Source organism: Cupressus sempervirens, chromosome 5, assembly GCF_028749045.1.
Source record: "Cupressus sempervirens isolate cs-2001-9-10 chromosome 5, ASM2874904v1, whole genome shotgun sequence".
Taxonomy (NCBI): Eukaryota; Viridiplantae; Streptophyta; class Pinopsida; order Cupressales; family Cupressaceae; genus Cupressus; species Cupressus sempervirens.
Genome location: NC_143122.1, coordinates 70286755 through 70308429, shown reverse-complemented (window position 1 = coordinate 70308429; position 21675 = coordinate 70286755). Strand labels below are relative to the sequence as shown.

General features: G+C 35.2%; 1 protein-coding gene across 2 annotated transcripts in view; it reads left to right on the top strand.

The window, feature by feature from the left end:
• The window catches only part of NADK2 (NAD kinase 2), a 38904-nt gene extending 32975 nt beyond the window's left edge, over positions 1-5929 (top strand). For both annotated transcript variants that reach the window (XR_016364391.1, XM_089828651.1), the window contains exon 8: positions 5271-5929. Coding sequence is in view for 1 of the 2 variants with exons in the window: in XM_089828651.1 (XP_089684777.1) it covers positions 5271-5480 (210 nt within the window). In the remaining variant the exon portion in view is untranslated. The remainder of the gene's footprint in view (positions 1-5270) is intronic.
• Positions 5930-21675: the final 15746 nt, after the last annotated feature.

Here is a 21675-nt window from a genome sequence, read left to right as displayed (position 1 = left end):
GATAATTTGCACTTTCTATTACTCGTAGGAACTAAATCATTAAAAATTTGAAGATGATGTGAAATAATGATTTTTGAGATTTGTGTATAGATTCTAATAGTAGCCCCCTTTGCCGTTACCTTGCCATCCCCAAATTTTGCAAAAAAATAAAATTATCATCTCCAAAACTCATCCCCCCAGCCCCTGCTGCCCCTCTGCCCCCCTGAAACTTGGGGTGCCATTGTAGATTGGTAATATTAATTTTTCAGCACATAGATATTTTCTTATAATTTTTTGTTCTATAGATTTTTTAAATTAATCTAGATATAGGTTTATTCCTTAACATAACCTTTTTGTATATATGCAAACTAAGTCTTAATATATTTTTTAAAATAAGGGTATCACTACACAATGTTAAGATATTTTCCCGTATCTTTTCTTTTGTTTGTACTAAATAAAAACCTTGAATTTTGTTGAATTTTTTTTCCTCACTAGAAATAGAAAATCAATATAACAATTAAGTCAAATACTTACAAAATAGAAAATTTAAATTACTTCATTTGATTCTCCAAAATATGAAGTAAAATGAGCAACATTTTGATGTTTGGAGGAGAGTTGATTGAGTTTTTGATTTATGGCTTGGGGGGCTCTATCCATAGGGTTTTGGTCAAAGTCATTTCGATTAAATCTCTTCAGATAAAACCTCTTAGGGCTTTAATCATTATTTTTTCTAAAAATGTGTTTTTAGAAAAAAATTATAACTACTTTAAAGTGAGACATTATTTTGGCATTACCCATTGTTGGTGTAATTAAATGTTACTAATTACACTTAAATTTACTTAGGATAATGCATTTTCATAGTAGTTGTCATGTAGACACATAGGAGTTAGCACTTTATTTGAGCATATGTTGTTGCACACCTCTCTGTGTGATACACCTTTGTACTCTTATCGTCACATTGTTGCACATACGTTCATGCAGGATAATCCACCTTTAGTGGACATGTGCTTAGTTGTTATGCTTATCTCTTGCATAACTCCTTGTCATGTTGATTGCCTTAATATACAAGGCACTTGTATGATGTATTCATCTGATTATCCATTATTGAGATCTCATTTGATCATCTCTTGGCTCTCATGTGCTTCTAGATCTTGGTGTTGCATTCATTGCCTTAGGGAAATTCTTACATGGTATCAGAGCTTGAGGCAGATTCTTACACCCATATATAGCGACCATCTAGCAATAGGAAGTAGATGTGGCGCACTACTACATGCATCTTCAAATTTGTGGTTCACTAATACTTACCTTTCAAGTATAAGGAATGTTAGTGCATCCCATACTACATCGTGGATCTCATCCTTTGTCTTAGTTTTCAGTATGAGTTGTGATGATTATAATCGATCAATCATCTCATACGACTTGTGATTCACTAAGGTGCAAGTGTCACAACATGTCACATAGGGTCTTAATAATTTTTTTAGCCCATTGAATCCTTTGTGTTGGTGAATTTCAACATCAATAGCTCCATGCCATCGACAAAAATTGGTTCAACTTGTTACGAGGTAGCCCTTGGCATCTGTTATCTATCAAGGATCGTTCTTCCTTTTCCTTTCAACACCTCCACATTCTCTCACCATTGAATGTCCACCATCATAAACCACCCACATTCCTCATTGTTATCATATGATGCAGGGTTTACTAAAAAGCTTGCCAAATTTATAGGGATTGACAATGTTACTCCCTTGATCATACTCCACTCACATTCAAATCCTCGCCTCATTTAGTTCTCAACATGGCTTCCTCATGTAGATCACCTACTTTTTCTCATGCTTACCCCACTCGTGTATTTTCACCAAGTGAGTCATTTTTATACTTTGATGGTTGTCCATACTCTCCATGCCGCTCTTCATGTGTTGCACATGCCTCATTAAAGGCATGCCACCTCCTTCACTCTTGGTCTCTGTACCCTTGTTGAATGCATGCTTCCCTCCCATAACATTTTGTTGTTGCTCTGCAATTAAGTTCCTCCTTCAATATGGCTATTGGTAGGTGTGGTGGGCACCCTTAAGTTTGTTTCTCTTCCTCCCTTTTTTGGTTATTTTATTTCACCTCTCCACAAATAAGGGATTGGACAATTATATAATTTCAGAAGATGCACTATCATCTTATCAGTCACTTCCATCTTTCCATCAGTCTAGGGATGAAATACAGTGTATCTGCCTAACTTTGTATCTAGCATAGACCAAAGTACTTTGTAGAAATTGTTCAAAAACTAGTATCTCTATTTGAAAGGATATGCTTCTGTTGCTGATGTTCGATCTGAATGTGTAGTAATGGCAGCCTTAATACTTGCCGTAGGAGATTTCCTCACCAAGCCCAAATTGTGAATCCCATATGATAAATACACTGTCTTCTGAATAGAACCAACAAATTATTGCAGACCTAGGGCTATGTCCAAACTCCTGGTTTCCCTCCTGTAACTTTGGTAATCATAGAGAACAAGCATTGAAGAGATGAAATCATAAATAAAACATAATAGCATAATCCATCTCTTCTAATTGCCCTCAGTCCATTTTATAAAGATTCTCCTTCCAAAAAGCAGCAATTCCATAAATCTTGACTCTTAGGTGACTTGACTTGAGCATTAAGTTTACCATTAACCACAAATCCCTCCAAGAGTAAATCACCAAGAAAATTCATTTACAACTTAAAGTGGCCCCACATATGTCTGAAAAATAGAATTTACGGTGTGGCCCCATGGAATAATTAAAAGAATATTTGTTGGGAATTTATCTTTTTGGCCTCTTATTTAATTAGGTATTTTGATTTTATACCCTCATTAATACCTTGGCTCCATATTGAGGACATCACATCTAAAGTGGATTCGAACATGCTCAAAACATAGGTGAGTTGTTTTTGGAGATGAGATGGTTTTCTTGCAAGAACCAAAATTGCTGTTTTTAGGAATTCATCAACCACAGAAAAAACACTGACATTACCATGTTTAGTTGTAGAGTAGCTTCAGAAGAAACATCTGGATTTTTTTTCCATGGAATCTTTTATACCAACAAAGGTGTAACAATCCTCACATTTTATGCATTGAGTTGGCAATTGCACATGATGCACTTGTTGACAGTTGATTTGAGATGTGGAAAAAAACAGCTCTTACAACACTGCCAAGGATCTTTTCCACTTAAATATGACCTACAAGCTTTGTTAAGATGAGCCTCCCAAATTGATTCCTATCTCTCTCTCTCTCTCTCTCTGTAATGTGCAAGTGCCCAAGGTAGTAGAGGATCCCATCCCGCTCAAACAATCTACAGCTATATTGGTACTTCCCTTCTTATGCTTGATGTTAAGTGGAACTGCTAAAGATAAGACCATTTATGATGCTACTCTTATTGCAACTTGTATTGATTGAGAAAGAATTTAAATGGCTTGTGATCTGTGTGGGTCACAATCTTCTTTTCCATGATCTAATGTTTCCAATGCTTACATAGATGCATAATGGCACAAAGCTGAGGATCACATGTTGGGTAGCTTATAATTGACATAATAAATGTTTCACTTTGGTATGCAATCGGATGACCATGTTGAGTGAGGATTGGTCCAAGTGCATATTTGGTGCTTTGATCTCAATGTGGAACGATTGTTGAAGATCTGGTACCACAATTACTGGTCTGGAACAAAGTTTGCTTTTCAGTAACTCAAATTTGTTTTTTTTTTGGCTGTGTGGCTGACTAAATGAACATTGCTTTGGAGTCACCTTTAGTAACTTAGTTACTGGCCAAGGTATGTTGAAAAAATGAGTACAAGTGGAAACCATTGACCTCTAAAATCTGTAGGCACTTTTGAGGAGTGGCATGGTGCTCAAGTTAAAGTCAATTTGTAAACATAACAAGATAGTGTGGTCACATTAAGACTCTACCACACTCTTCGGTCAAAACTGAGATTTACATGCATAAGTGTACCAGTTAAACCAAAAGAAAGAAAAAGGATGGCGACACCCTCACAGGAGTCGGCGCATGTTAAGGAAAAGCTGGATTTAAATCATGAACTGCCTATATATGCAAATTGTCATTTAATTACTCGATTGGCTAGAGCTTCCTTTGGTAGGCACGAGGTCACAAGGTCCAGTCTTCCCTAAGCTCACATGGTGCCAGAGGGCATGTCATGCCAGCATCACTGGTCACAAAAGTTTACCCAGCCAATTACTGAAGTCTAAAAAGAAGTTTCCATTAATTTAAGCTCAGAAATAAGTTTGCTTCTGCTCTAGATAGCAGAAAATAGCTCTTCTTTTTCGTTTTTTTGCAGGTTTGAGGGCTGACATCAGGTGCTATAGTGAAGGGTTTTCCAAGCTTTCTGCTGTGGCGCACAGTTCCAATGTCAAATCTTATCATTCAATCATCACCTATTACTTCTGTTCCATCTAATCCAATCCATACTGGCCTGAAGTTAGGATTCGGACCTTTGCAGGTCCAGGCAAGAACACAAGGCCCAGTCTCTGCATGAGTAGCTAGTTTGAGGATCTTGAATAACCAACGTGCAAAAGCAGTTCAAAGTTATATCTTACTTTAAAATTTAAATGCATGTATTACTTTTTCAATGCCAGTGTTAAGGACAATTATTGTATGTTTCTAATAGTTGAATATTTTTCAACACTGGGACTAGTTTTACACCAACCTTTTGTATTGGGTGCACAACTCTTTTCAGCTTGCTGCAACTAAATGACACAAATGTACCTGAGCTTTCTTCTGACATTGTTTCACTTTCAGTGGATACCTATACAACAATATTTGCAGGTAGAATATCTGTTGTTAACTTGTTAGCCATGCCTCATTTTGATCATCGCAAATTGACATTACCATTTATAATCGGGACACCCAATATGACTTAAAACTGCCCGAGAAGCTATTTGTTCTCAAGGTGTTTTTAATTGACATTATCTGAAAGAGACAATCTTATAAAGTCTGTCTTAATCTAGTTAAATATATAATGCTAAGAGCATCTCTTGTTCCAAACTTTTGTTGAGTACATCTTAACCAGCTCTTTCGTGCCCCAGTAAATCAGATATGATTACTTCTGATTTCATTCTGACCATAAATATTACCTATAGATACGATTAGTTCTGATTTCAGTCTGACCATAAATATTACCTATTTAGAGACTGGTTAATGCATGTTGACTGAGCTGTAAGAGAATGACAGGAAAATGTTTGCTAAGAAAAACACTTGATTTTTTAATAAATTTTTAATGCTCATTGCAAACACAATTTCTGTTTTGCATCTCAGATTCCTGATAATGCTCGAAATAATGCATGGGTATCATTTGACGGTAAGAGACGACAGCAACTCTCAAAAGGGGATTCTGTTCGCATTAGCATGAGTGAGCACCCTCTTCCAACTGTGAACAAATCTGACCAAACAAGTGACTGGTTCATGAGTCTGGTTCGCTGTTTGAACTGGAATGAGCGGCTGGAACAGAAGGTTCTCACAGTGTGATTTTGGAAAACTGCATAGCATTCAATCATTTATTCCTTGAGGAAGATGTACAACAAGCACTTTCTTCGACACAGAGATGACACAGACAAGAAGGATGACTTATTATACCAATCAGACTCTTGACGCCAGTATTTAACAGCTATATGGGCATGTATTCATTTGTACATCTTGTAAATTAAGTGTGTACCATAATAACCATTTATTATAATTTCAAATTGGTAAATATTTAATCTGTTGAGGTGGTCACTGATGAAAGGAAAACACATTTTAATTTTGCTTATTGCAAGGGGTGCTTAACATGTTTAGTAGAATTTTATTGCAGGATACCTTTGCACAGGGTTGAATGCTTGCTCTCATGTAGAATTTATCATGTATAATATTCACTCCATGGCAAGTATATGCTATTACATGACATCTCATGTATAAAGAATGATCCATATATTAGTATTGATCCAAGTGAAATAAGTCCTAAATGATTGAGTATTAGTATCATAGGTATAAGGTAATTTTAATTTGATCTACATGATTTACCATTAAGCTAGCCTACCTCAAGATCTTTTTTCCATATAGCTTACATTATTTTGAGGTGTGTAATCCTATTGTCATCTGGGTTCAAATGTGTCTATTGTGGAATATAGACGTTTTCAGTCATAACATTTTTCTTGTTTAAATGATTGCATTATTTTGAAATGCCCACTCCCTCCTTGGGGTCTGCTTCATCTCCAACGATCGTCCCTAGCTCAGGTGCTTATTACTGATAAGTAATTGGTAAATTATTTGATGTACTGATAAATGATCCAAAAGACAATTATAAAGAATTTACAAGTTTACAAGAGGATAGTTTTTAATAAGAAACTTAAGTAATTATCTTATTTGCAAAGAAATACAAATATTTTTGATTAAGGAAAGCAGGTTTTGAAGGATGCCTAAAACCTTTTACAAATCAAAATTTTTTCAATGAAGCCCGAACCAAAAGTACAATAGCCCAAGGGTGAAACAGGTCACCAACCAAAACAAGGTGACTAGGGTGGCCTCATAGATAACACAATACACTTCAACCACCAAAACAAGATTTAAATGGGAACTTGAAATCCCATGGTTACAAAAGAAATAGACAATTAGTCTTGAACCAGGTCAAACTACAAAGAACAACAGGCCAAAAGGGTAAGGAGATCCAAACAAAAGAGGTCATCCTCAAAAAGAACAGGTGAGTAGTAGGTTAAGAAAACCGAGTCTTAAGATTTACATTTCGGTCTTTATCTTTTGAGAACGTAAAGACATCAAACGATGGATTGGAGAGCTTGACCTTTTTTCTTTTTACTGTTGTCCATACATCCTCCACCTTCCTAGCAACACCACAACCAACCCCCAAAACTCTCACGAGAGGAAAAGAAACACCACCACCACATGAATTTTAGACCACAACAATAGAAGGGACAACAACACCATCTTGAGATAGAGTTGCAAGAGGGGCAACAATCGAATCAATAGTTACAACATCTGAAAGAGGGACAATTGCATTGGTCACCACCGTAGGGGCAACATTTGAACCATCAAAGACAACAACAAAATCTGCCACCAAAGAATCTTGAGAAGAGTACACCAACTCATCCCCAATAGAGGAAACTTTTTGAATCGTGTAGTGATCATCTGAAACCCCCATCCACCAAGAAGGTGACTTCTTCAATCTAAACTTTTAAGAGGAACATCGTGCAACAAGGTGGTCGGTCTTATGACATTTCCTGCATCTGAAGTGGATACCCTCATCATCAAGACGCTGCATCTAAGAGCTATTGGGAGAGGCCAACTTAATCTTTTCAGGGAGCCCCTTGGAGATGTCAATCTCCACAAGAATGTGAGCATACATCGTCCGAAACACATTGGAAGACACAGTATCAACCAACAAGAAGTCCTTGAGGGCCTCCCCCACAGCCTCTAGGACAAATTCCAGCCATAAGTGAAGGGGAAGATTTGGTAACCTAACCCATTGAGGAATCTTATTAAAAGATTTAGTCGACGGATCAAAATCTTTGTACCAAGGTTTAGCCATCAAGGGGAATCTCTCCTCTCAAGAGAAACCACGACGTAGTATGGCATTTCTATCTTCAGTAGTAGCAAATTTCACAATAAAAAAACCCCTTGCCACAGGGTAAATCTGAACTAAATTCGAAATGATCGGCTCCCAATGCATGGATATCCAAGCATGTAGATCTGACAGAGAGGGCCAAAATTTCCTAAAATGAAAAAAGTAGCAGTAGAAGAGAAGTCCACCACATATGTAGAAATCTCATCAACAATATCAGATTCTAGATCAATCATAATCGAGTCACTTACAACAATAGGCACAGCAACACGGACCCTCAAATGCACAAAGAAATACATATATTACATAAATGACCATTAAAGTAATTGGTGCAGGAGCACCTAGGCTAACCTCTACTAGTTAGTCAATTTTGGCTTGTACTTGACTCTAGCCAAGTCAAGAAGTTAGTGTAATTTGGTTGAGGACCTTAGAAGGTCTTTTTTTATGTTGGCTAGGTGAATTAGTCACTAAAACTAAGGTCACACAAATAGCCTTTGTTAGTTGTTATTTAAATTCTTAACGTTAGGAGTTAGGGAGATTGAGTCATTAATATGTCTTAGGCCTAAAAATGGTTAATGGTTATTAAATAAATATGATGATCATGAATGATCTTGGATCCTCAAAATATGTGAGGATAAGAAGCCTATAATATAGGATTAAGGCATCTATCAAAGTTGCCAAGTGTTGTAAGAATGTTGTCATAACAACATTTTGCACTTATTGCAAATATTCCATGCAACATGGATAGCCTTGGATTCCTTTGATTGTGGGAGGTTATTTTCGACCAAATAGGCCTTAGAATGGTGGAGAAGACACCTAACGGAGTGATGTCTTGAATCTCCAAGCATTGGTTGCATATTGTAAAAAAAAAAAGTTTGAGTTAATGAAGTGGCTGGAAAACTCTATTTTTGAAGTGATATTTCGGTTTTTGAAGGAACAGTCATACTTGAAGCCAAAAACGTGTTGATACAGTGGTTGAGACGTGTTCTATAGTCATTTTGAAGACTTTTTCATTTTATGTGTTAAGGGTTTAGAGTAGTTTTATCATAGTTTTCAAGTTGTTTTAGTTCAGGACTTTCTTTTGGTCACACTGTGACAGATTTTGTAAAAATGGCTCCCACATGAGTTTCAACCATGGAAACACTAAATAAGTGGTTGAATCTTCAAGTGGGGCCTCTGTACATATTGTATCTAAATTTAGGAAGCATCATGAGAAAGGAAGCTAGCTTTATGATCAGGCCCTAGGCGAGTTTGACATACTCGGTTAGAGGCTTGACAGTGAGAAATCAAATCATTTCATGTGGGGAATGGGAAGTACAGCACGTCCCCAAGAATTTTTATGGTAGTTTTCCATGTTAGTTATCCATCCTAAGCATTGGGAAGTCGTACCAGTCCATTAGGATAGGTTTTGAGCATTTTTCATCAATCCTAGACAAGCTGTCCTGGAAACTAGGCCTCTTAGCCCTGTTTCTCCTTGATATTAGGAAGGAGGTGTACGGTCACTTTGAGACCCAAAAACCTTAATGAAAGTTTTAAAACTTCCAAAAGGGTATCCAAATCAGGTTTTAGTTTTCTGAGTTGTTTGGGAAAATATTTCTAAAAAGGGGAAAAATTGACTGGTGAAGGCTACTAGAAATAGGCCTATTTTTAAGATCTCTTTTGGATGAAATCTTGAATATGATAAACCTAAGAGCCAAGAACCTTCCCAAATCAGTAAAATGGGATGGAATATGAATGAATTCAATGTGAAGAAGGTCCCCACAATGAAGTTTGAAATTTGTGATGTTTTAGTGGATTTGGCACTTAGATCCATCTAAGTGAAAGTGAGAAAGAGAACCAAAATTAAGGTGTGGATCATCCAAGGTGGAGTTTTCAAGGTGTGACTCTTGTAGTAAAGAGTGAATAGGATTTAGTTAATGATCTAATCCTATTAGGAGATCCTATAGAAGCATAGGATACTAGGAGATAAGAGAAATCTCTTGGTGGAAGTGGAAAACTAAGCCTAGGAGTTTTATCTTACACCAGTAATTAAATAATATTTTAATAACCTCCCTTAGTGGTCAATCGATCAACAAGACCAAGCTGGTCTTTGAATTTAACAAACTTATTTGGACTAAAGAGGCTTAGTGAGAATGCTTGCAATTTGATTTGTTGTTGAAACATATTGTAATTGAACTATTTTATCTTCAACCAACGGTTGAATGTAATAACAATGGACATTCACATGTTTGGTTCTTTCATGGAAGATTGGATTCTGCAAGTTTGAGAACTCCTTGATTATCAAAGAGCAAGGGAGTGAGACTTACTTGAGAAACTTGCGTACATGCAAGCATCCAATGTAGCTAAACTGCCTCACAAGTTGCCTTAATAGCACCTCGATACTCTTCTTTTGTGAAGGAGAGTGAGATTGCATGCTAATTTTTACTAGTGTAGGTGATTACACTAGATCCTAATTTGAATTCATATCGAGAGGTTGATGTCTTATCAACTGATCCCACCCAATCTAAATATGTGAACAAGTTGAGTTAGGAATCATGACTTCTAATAAATAGAAGTCCATAATTAGATGTTCCCTTAATATAACACAATACATTCTTCACTTCTACCCAATGATCAACCTAGTGGCTGTCATGAAGGTTGAAATTTAGCTCATTGCAAAAATGGGACTAGGTCTAGTGGCAGTGAGATAGATGAGACTACCCACTAGTTCTTGTAAGTGTCTTCATCAATAGGAGGAGAATACAACTTGACTGACAACTTCAGTACTTTCTACATAGACATGGTAGAAGGTTTACAATCCTACATTCAATTTTTTTTGAGTAACTTCCTGACATACTTAGACTAAAAAATAAAGATACTACCACCAGTTTACCAAACCTTAACACCTAAAGAATAATGGAGAAGCCTCAAATTTGTCACATTAAGTCATCCACATAGACAATAAGAAAGAGCAATGTTGGCAATTTGGCTAGTAGGAATTGTAAGGATGACATAGGGTTGTCATTTATGACAATACATACTTGTTATGAAGAAGACAAAACACAATACTACGTTTTGAATACTCGGGCTTAAAAAATTGTCTAAGTATAATTTAGGAAAATAATGAACAATTGGAGTATTCTCTTTTGTGCAATTTATTGGAGGAACTCAAGCCTATACACAGTTAAGGGAAGGAAGTACATGATGTAATATGCACATGGTTAAGAGCGCTCAAGGATATTCACTGTATGAATATAGTTATGACAAGTTTTTATGGTACATGTTATGCATGCAGAACAAAAAAAACTGAAGTAAAGGGATTGTTCTGATTTACCAAAACAATGACTTAACAAGTTTGGAATGACATCTTAGATGTTAACCCTCACTTAACAAAAGTTAATTCAAAAGATTTAGCAAGGTATCAAGCAACAATATTGACATGATGAATGAATTTGGTATAGAGGAAGAACCTTTTGTTTGTAAAAGGTGTGGCATTGTAATGTGATGCACATTTTTTATGATCAATATTGATGCAAACCTAATGATCGCATGATATTGTATGGATGCATGAACAACTTTGTGAAGAGAGCTACAAAGGACATCAAATATTGAAGATATTAGCAATGTTAGTAAGGTCTTTGTATAGATATCTTTTTGTATAAAGATTGTACTAGTGCATATGCATGTTTGAGAAATGAGCTCAATTTGCTACTTTTGTAACTGTAATACCAATTCTTAACAGGGTTGAATTTTTTAACAAGACCCAGTTCTCTAACAATGACATATACACTATACGGATGCAATAGACTCCTAATAGGGTTAATATCTTTCACAAGATACATTTGATTAGTAAGTCATTTTGTGGGTACCATCCTTGTTAATGTTAGCATAGTTTTAGTTAGATAAAATGCATTATATATATATATATATATATATATATATATATATATATATATCTTATTCTTTATCATGACAATAAGCAAATGTTGTTGATAATTAATAAGAGTTAAGATATATATATATCTTATTCTTTATCATGACAATAAGCAAATGTTGTTGATAATTAATAAGAGTTAAAGAGACATGTCTCCACAGAGACATGCCTCTTAAAATCATATACATATGTTTTGAGAAGGTAACTTGAAACACACAAAATCAATAAAGTGTTATTACAGTTACATAAAAGATAAAACTATCCTATTATTAACATGGTATAGAGCCAGATTGAGAAGTAGATTTCAATAAAGTATTTAAAGATTGGGAGCGTATCCATCCAAACTATTTGAATTGAGTGATATCCATAGAAGTAGAGGCATGGTCTTATCAACACTAATGGTTGTGTGTTGGTTTGAGCAGTTGAACTTGGATGATATGCCTTTGATCTGTTAAGGGATTGTGAGCAGTATTATATTAAACAAGAGAAGGCAAACAATGCCAATGGCAAATGTTTATGTATCAGACATTATAACCAAAACTAATATTTTTTATCACCATAAATAATTTTTGAAGTTGATTATAATTGATGCCAAATATTGAAAAAGTGGGGCCTTCTATTGATTCGAACTGGACCAGGACAATTTTGTTTGGTGTCCTCCATACTTGAACATGGAGTAGATTAACATCATCGCTAATGTTGAATCAAATGATAGTTAATATGTTTAGCGATGGACCTAGAGACTTGAGCGTTAAAGAAATATCAGGGAATTTATAAAATCTCAAGCGCAGTGATTAAAAGCATTCCAATAGCCAGATCCCCTATTTTCTGTGGAGTTTGCCAGGCATTTGCCATAGGAATTTTATTTTTCTTGAGCAAGTTCATAATAATCAATGTGGTAAGATTAGCATTTCAGTCAAGCAAACTTGATGGTAGATAGAAGTTCATTATATTATGTCAGTACAATAAAATAATATTGTTGATGGTGGATGGAAGTTCATTTCCATTTCTAGCGGCAATAAACAATTTTAAGAGATGTGCATAGCAAACTTGTGGCTCAAGAGTTTTATATGATTATCATATATAGAGATTGACATGATATATTGGGTCAAAGATTTCATACTAGAAAGATTAATGTATATCACATCATCCAATGGTGATTTTTGAAGAAAACTGCCCAGTGAGAATTCAAAAGGACTGAATGTATTCCGACAACGATTCAAGAAATTAATATGAGGGCTCTGATAAATATTGTGGTGCAAATATTAAATTATCACAAAGAACATTACATAGGGGAGAGGACCCACTAGTTGAGCACCCTAACTTCATGCTTCTCAAAATCTTATGTGGAAATTTCAAATCACTTCCATTTTTTTCCAGCAGCTTACTTGGCGAGTCCCCTGCTTATAACTAAGGTTTCAAAGCCACATCAGCATGCTTTTTGCCAAGGTGTCCAAAACAACCCCAAAAAAAGTGAGACCAATCATAGTGCATTAGAGACCCCCATACTTGTGCAACTGATGTGGCATCACATTATTGGTTGTTTTTTGGGGAAAAGGGACACTTTTCATTCAATTATGGGTAGTCTCACTAACAAGAACAAATTTAAAGTCACAACTATTGGTACAATCTTGTCAAAAATATTGGATATTAAATTAGTAAGTGTGGGTATTTAGTTAACAACTCCTATAACAACCATTGGAACATGCTCAGGTATTGGGTCCTCTCCCCTATAGCATCAAAAGTCATTGATTCACCCGAATGTATGGACAATCAATAGATATGCATATCTTCGATCACAAATGTTAGCACAGTGATTCGTATCATATGGGTGTCACACTTTGGAGAGATCCCACTGACTCAATAACAAATAGAATTTATTTTTGGTCAACCTTTGATTGTTGTCTCAATAAACTATACAGTCCACAAATAAATAAGACAATAAGGCAATAAGCATTGATTGCAACATACTATTGATAAACACACCATACATGATCAATGATAAAGGAATGACATTGGCATCTTGGTTAGTGGGAATTCTAGTCATTATCAAATGGTTTAAATATCACACATTAAGGCTTTGATTCTTAGACTAAAAGTTAAATTAAGGCCGGTATTGGGGGAGTGACTCGTTGTAGTTCTAGTGAAGATAAAATCTTTTTCTTAGTGCATAAGGGTGACTACACTAACAATCTCATGGAGGCTCAGACCATTATATGTTGTGGAATAGTGTTGTTTGCGGAGATGACACAAGATTATCTGTAAATTTGATTTACAAGTGGTGGTGAACTTGCTTTCTTCGCAGGAGCTTGAGGATGTTAGTTGGTAGCTGACAATTGTTGTTAATCAGACTCTTCTCTTTTGTACCTCTCTTGAGTTCATTAGGTTTACTTACATCCCTCATGAATGGAACAAAGCTGCTGATTGTTTGGCCAAATGGGCTTCTGGTCATGCTCTGGGCTAGAATATTATGGATATGGGGCAACTTCCCTTTGAGTTGTTACAAGAATTCGATGAACTTGTTGCTCAATGTAGAACTCCTTGTTGAGCTCTCCATGTTGTAATCCTTTCTGTCTTAATAATTTTTTACCCCTTTTTTTCCATAGACTAAAAGTGATAAATAGTCAAATTTGGCTTATTTTTCCAAGCTTAATTTCTTACTTAGTATGTGATGTTTAAGGATGGCTAGTAATTATAGATTATCGCATTCAAGGAACAACCACAACATGCCAAAATTCCAAAATGAACACTTTCCCTTGTCAAGCTGATTTTTTCGGAAGGAAAAGATCAAAGCCATATTCACGCACATCAACATTTAATTGCCAGTACAATAACAATTCCGATGTAGATAGAAGATGGGAAATTGGGATCTGAATTTTAGGGCAAAGCTTAGAGAGCAATTTCACCGACATTGTTAGGAAGTTCCTGAAAGATTTAAAAAGAGCAGAGTCCCCAACATGAGTGGGATAGTTGGTAGGAATAATTTCATTTGGTCAAGACAAAGGCGATGGTAGAAATATTTTCATTTGGTCAAGGCAAAGGTGAATTATGGAGTTTCTAGCCGTGCAAATCTTCAATCTGGCTTTAAAGACACTTATTAAACATTCTTGATTCTATTGCAAATAGTGCATACTCATAAATCAGGATGTGATATTGTGGAATTTGAAGATAAGAAGGTTTATGTTTGTAAAGATATGAGTGAGCGTGTTTGGTTATGGATGGTTGGTGCACCCATCCTTGAAGTTTTTCCATGGGCTCACAGGGGGATCGATTATGTAGAGCATCATGTCTAATGGACAAAGAAACTGAGCTGAAATTGAAGAAAAATTATAACTTGCAAGATTTTGGTCTCTGAAATTCATGTCTCTGTCAAGCTATGACCAAGCCGCATATATCATTTTGCGAGTCTTTGATCTTCTTCCTTGGCACAAGTGCTCAAATATGTTAACATCATAAGGAAAACTGTGACATTTCAAAACTCCTGATAGAAGTGTTATATTTTTCATTTGGAATATATGCTTGTTGCAATCTTAACATACATTTTATGGTCCCAAGGTTGCCAAGAATGTTTTGGTTAATGGAACAAGTGGGAATTTTACCATGGACGGAATAATAACTAATATTTCATTCTCATTTAAACCATCTTTAGACTGGAGATGTCAGGAAAGAGACACTATCAAAGTTCCAAAATTGAACCATTCTTAGCTGGGAGATGATTCAGAAGGGATGTCCCTCAAACAATCTAAGAAGACATTTTTGATTTGATGTATATGGACTTCCATTGAAGCAACTTGTATCAAGGATACATAGGTAAGTATTTATTATCCTTAAGTATTACATTTATCTAGTTACTGTGGTCTTTGATGTAGAGATAAACTCAACGGAAGAAAAAACAAAAGGAACCAAAACCAGAAAGAGATAAATAACAATATTCTTCTAATTGATTCATCAAATGAACAATATTTACACTTTCTCTCCTACAGATTTCTTCTCCCCATAACTTTGTATCCAAAAACTTCTATCCAAAGCAACTTCACTAAAAAAAAACCTATCCAACTCTAAACCTAAAGACTCCATTTATACAAGCTAAAACCGTCTAAGGAACATTCTAGATTATTACATAGGAAAACTAACCCTACAAGACCAAAACGACTTACATAAATATCTAGATCCTTATCTCTTGCCAAAACAACTTATAGGCTGTTCTAGAATAATATAGAATAGGGTAAAATGAGCCCACAAGGACCTGTACAAATCCCAAGATAAACTCCTCTAGTCGGCTCATGTAGAACTAACGCTCGTTAGTGACTGATTGGCATATGTACATTCTTTATTTGGGTGCTTCTACACCATACTCCCAGGGACAATAGAATCCAAGTCCCTTGGATTGGCCTTCCTCTTTCGTGCCTTCCAATTTTTTGGTATTTGTTGTTTGTATTCTTGACTAGTATACAAAACAACTGTCACATGTGCGTAAACTTTTTCCATATTCAGATAGAACTCTTGCAAACCTACAATCAATGGATTAGATGGAACCTCATTAAATATGACTGCACCAATTTGGGTTGCTTTAGGAATTGATGCATCCTTTGCTGTGATGTCTTTATGCTGCAACATCTCCATGCTTGGAGAGAAATTCATCACTATTGGAGCATCCTCTATCCTCTTAGCTTCATCACAAGTCTTCTTCCTTGCTGCTAGTATCCTTTTGATAGGCCAGACGACCTTCTTTCTTAACTTCAAATGCCATTTCTTGGTTGCATTAAGGACCATCACATCTAGCTCCTTATGAACCGTTTCATCACAATGCTCATCAACCATTTCAAGCTCTTTTCTATCTCAAGTTTCATCAAAAACATGTTGTTGCTCACCTTGTAGATCTGCATCACTATGTTCATTTGATATGTCAACATTGATCTGTACATCTGGTATATCAGCATCAATGTGATCAGGTTGTTCTTTCAACAGACAACTCTTCTCTTCCAATGTCTCAGTATAGGCTTCTATAATCTGAATTGGTTTATGCTCCAGATTTGTATTTTATTTTTCCATATTTTTTTGCAATTCCTCTTTTAGTCGCACTAAATTTTCTTCGTGCTTTCTCAGTTCCTGCGTTAGGAATTCCATTCGTTCTTTTATCTCTTGATCTATTCTGGCTTCCTCTTCTCTTTTCTTCCTTTTCTTTTCTGCTCTTTTCCTTGCTTCTTCCTTCTTCTTGTTTTGAAAATCCCAATATGAAACCCATGCATCAAATAGTATCTTTTGATCATGAGATAAATCTCCTATTCTGACCATTGTCTCCTATCCAGGTTCTCTCCACTCAACCTAGTTTTTGGCCACACTTACAAGTTCTTTCCTCAACCTGTCACAAAATCCAATTCGCCTTAGAAGCTAAAAGCTTTCCCCAAGCTTTTCCCAAGTGCCTTACGAGCTTTCCCCAAGCTCTGACACCAAAAATGATGCAGAGATAAACTCAATGGAAGCAAAAACAAAAGAAACCAGCACTGGAAAGAGATAGATAACAATATTCTTCTAATTGATTCATCAAATGAAAATTATTTACACTTTCTTTCCTACAGATTTCTTCTCCCTGTAACTTTGTATCCAAAAGCTTCTATATAGAGCAACTTCACTAAAAAAAAAAACCTATCTAGCTCTAAACTCGAAGACTCCATTTATACAAGCTAAAACAGTCTAGGGAACATTCTCAATTATTATATAGGAAAACTAACCCTACGAGACCAAAACAACTTACAAAAAGATCTAGATCCTTATCTCTTGCCAAAATAGCTTATAGATTGTTCCAGAATAATATAGAATATGGTAAAACGACCCCACAACGACCTGTACAAATCCCAAGATAAACTCCTCCAGTCAGCTCACGCAGAACTGATGCTTGGTAGTGACTGATTGGCATATGTACATTCTTTATTTGGGTGCTTCTGCACTAGTCCCTCTCTTATTTGTATTCCTATAAGAGCTATTTGCCTTGGTCTTTTCCTTTGTCTTTGAGGGTGTTCTTGCAGGAGAAGAAAAATGATAAATTAGGCATGCTAGCAAAATATTGTGTAGGACTCAATCTTATGACAGTAGCTCCAAAGTGGTTTTTGAATCTAGGATTCATTAGTCATATGTTGATCATGCTAGATGAACTAAGGTTATTGGAGCACGATATCTTATGCGGTTAGGATTATGAGTATCATTCTATAACAAGAGGGAGCTTGACATTTCATTAGAGACAATCTTGGAAAAAGAGAGGGAGTAAATGGATGATTTTCTTTATTCAAACTTTTGATGATCTTATTTGTATTGATTCAATGGGAGTAGACCATGTCGAGATGGATTCTCCAGTGACTAGAAACTATAGCATTTTAATGACTATGATTCATGGGATAAAGTTTCATGTATGTAGGCTACAATGCCTTATGCTACCAAGTTACCTAATGAACTAGGGAAACATGGCACGACTTGTTGCCAGGAGGTTAGAAGGATGATAAGGGATTCAGAGGGAGCCTGACACTTCATTTAGAGAGAACCTTGTACTAAGAGGTAAGAAAAGTTGATATTAGACTCAGAGGGAGTTTTGACACTTATTAGTAACCTTGACAAGGAGGTCAAAATGTTAGTGTTTCTTCGTGAAGAAGAATTTCAAAATGCAATCCCTTGTAATACATTCTTGTCTATGAGAGATAAGTTTGAAGTGAAAAACCTTATTCTCTGACGTGTTTCAAAGTGGATATCATGACAACACCATATGACAATATTTGTGGTTGACTTTATGTGAACTTTTGATTTCATGTGTGTATGGGCCTATCCCCTATTTATATCATGAGGAAGTGACGACTTCCAAATGATTATCACTTGTATTTAAAAAAGTTATTGGAAGGTGACGATCTTACAATAACTTAAATCATGATACACATTTTATGTAAATGTTGAAATAGATCATGAAAGACTTTATCTTGTAAATCAACAACTAAGTGTTAGATGTTATTAAATTGATGGTCTATAAGATGTTTGTGAAGATATATTATATGTATCTGGTGAATATCTTGCCTTGATATTCTAATAGGCCGTTACCGTATTGAGTATTTGGTGGATATCAATTATTGATGTTCCGATAGACCATTACTCAGAATCATTGGTGAGTATCATTTATTGATATTCTGATAGGCCAATACTCATGTTACTTAATATGATAACAAAATATTATTTGGTGAATATCATGTGTTGATGTAATGATAGGACAATATTCATAGATATCATATAAAGGAAATCTTCTGATAAAATATTTCCTTGATGTGTCATTCCTAAATATTGCTAGCGGTGAAATATTTGGCCATAAGTTTATCCTCCTTAACTGAGAGGAAGTGTTAATGTTAGTGTGGTTCCACTCAGATAAAATACTCTCTCTCTCTCTCTCTCTCTCTCTCTCTCTCTCTCTCTATATATATATATATATATATATATATATATATATATATATATATATATATATATCAATATCATGAAAATAAGCTAATATTATTGATAACTAATGAGAGTTGAAGAGACACATCTCTTAAAATCATATACATATGCTTTGAGAAGGTAATTTGAAACACACACAAAATCTACAAGTGTTATTGCAAGTTATATAAAAGACAAAACAATCATATTATTAACAATCCCCACCGGGGTTTTCCCTTGGCTAGGGTTTCCCTAGTTAACAAATAAGGGTATTATGAGTTGCATTGTATACTGATTATGTTTACTATTTTGTTTGATCATTTATGCATGCTTAAATATGTTAATAATGTCCATAGTGGGATGAAAGTTTGTAGAACACTGATTCATCCCCCCTCTGATTATTTCCTATTTCTAACAATTGGTATTAGAGCACAATTACTCATAGGAGGCCTAACAACTTGAGTAAAATCTCTATGGATATGGATTAGTTATATAAGGACCTAGAATAAGAATTTGAGGAACTTTATGTAGTCACAAAAGAAAGAGACAATCTAAAGATCAAACTTAGAGATGCATAAGATTTTATTCAAAAGTTGAAGGAATAGATTGAATCAACTAGAGTCAAATGATCAGATTAAGGATAATGATGTAATTTCTAAGCTTAAGAAGGAGAACGAGATTCTAAAAAATGAACTAGAGATCACAAATCTTAAGATGACTTTGATGGAAGATGAGAAGAAAAGTCAATCAGATTTGAGATCTAAGAATGATGTGAAATCCAAACTTACCAAGGCAACATCTGAACTTGAGACTGAAAAACTACATGTAGAACTTGAGAAGTATAACACTATTGTTAAAGGGGAGTTAACACAATAGCTTGAGAAGTTGTATTCCAACATTGAGGAGCTTGATGAGAAGATTCTGGCACAAAGACCTTTTTATGGTAAGACATGGATTGGATGTACTGAAGGAGAATCATCTAAAGAATCTGAAGCTACCGAGGAACCAAATTTAGTGAACCAACAACCTGAACAATAAGAATATCTAAACAAGGAAGTACCTAATCAATCTGAACAATCTAAGGAGTTGAAGAAACAATTTTATGGAAGATGTTTTCCATGCAATGAACTTGGTCATATGAAGCACTCCACATGTAAGTATTCTAAACCCTTTTCTGGTCATTGTTATAATTATTTTTCTTATGGACACAGGGCTAATGAATGCAGGAAATCTAGATATAACAATAATAATAAATAACAATAGAATGTATCAAAGTACTAACTATGCAGCTAGTAGACAAATTGGAGTAACACATGTAATAAGAAATGGAGTTATGTGTTATAAGTGCAATAATTTTGGACATATTGCTAGGGAATGTAGATTATAGACTAATCAATTTGGACCTAGATACGGAAACAATGTGATAGCATGTCAAATTTGCAACAATTTTGGACACAAATTTTTTTTGTAGAGTGAATAACATGAGAACACCAAGCATGATATCATAGAACATGAACTACAGAAGGAATGCAAACACCAATGTAAGAAGGAATGAACACAATAATGGAAGGCATAAGGTAAATGTGAAAGAGCAAGTGGAAAACTTCAATGAAACTTTTGTTAAGGCAAAAATACTTGCAAGTACACAAGTATGGGTTGAAAAGACAATGAAACATCTGAGAAGAAGATGAAATCAACTATAGTGGCTGATAAACCTTTATCAATCTAAGGAATCAATTCATTAGAAGAAACATGGGATATCACACGAGAAATTCATTTCACGTTGAAATGGTGACATAAAGTTTTGCACACTTAGGAGGAGCATGGAAACAATGTCTAGAAGCTACTATTGGTAGCACAAAAAATTATAAGGTCATATGTGAGCTTAAGAAAGAAATTCAATTTACTGGTTATAATATCGACTTTTGAGTTTCCACACTAACACAATTAATGCAAATCCAATTTGTGGGGAATAAAAGGACTTGATTTAAAGTATCAAGCCATCATTTGAGTGTTTGGAGCCAAGAGAAGTTTGTGGAGGAGATTGAAGAGTGATTTGAATGAGAATTGAAGTGTTTGCGAAGCAAAATTCATATGGTTTACCCTAAAGCCCTAAATCCACGATTTAAAGCTATTTATATGCATTAATGAGGATCTACTGTGAAGTCGTTTTAAATTTGTAAAATGGATCAATCTTTATTTCATGATATTATGGAAAAACCTAGATATGTTTAAGAGAACATCAATTGTAGAATTGGAAGATGACCATGTTGGGGGATTCTTGCAAATTCTTGATGGAGTAGTAATTGTGGAAGATACACAAGCATACATCCACTGTAAATTTGAAACTATAGGAGATTCAAATATTTCTAAGGAATTTGAGAACGTTTACAAATAAGAAATGAGTTTAAACACTTAGGTCAACTAAAGATTGGACGATTTCTATTTTGCCATGAGTTTGACAATGAGGAATGGACTAGAGTTATCCTAACCATAATACATTACAATAAATTTTTGTTGGGAGATCAAGTAGTTGAAATTACAAGTGACATAACCCATGAGGTGACAAGCCTAAGTAATGAGAGTGAAATTCCCATCAATGAGAAGGATGTGAAGAACATAGTGCTAGCAAACACTAAAACCAATTAGAATGTTAGAGGCATGATGTTGAGCTTGATTGAACAAGATGATGTGAGATTTATAAGTAAATTCTTAGCCTACAAGATGAGTTTAAGTTCAAGAGAAGATGA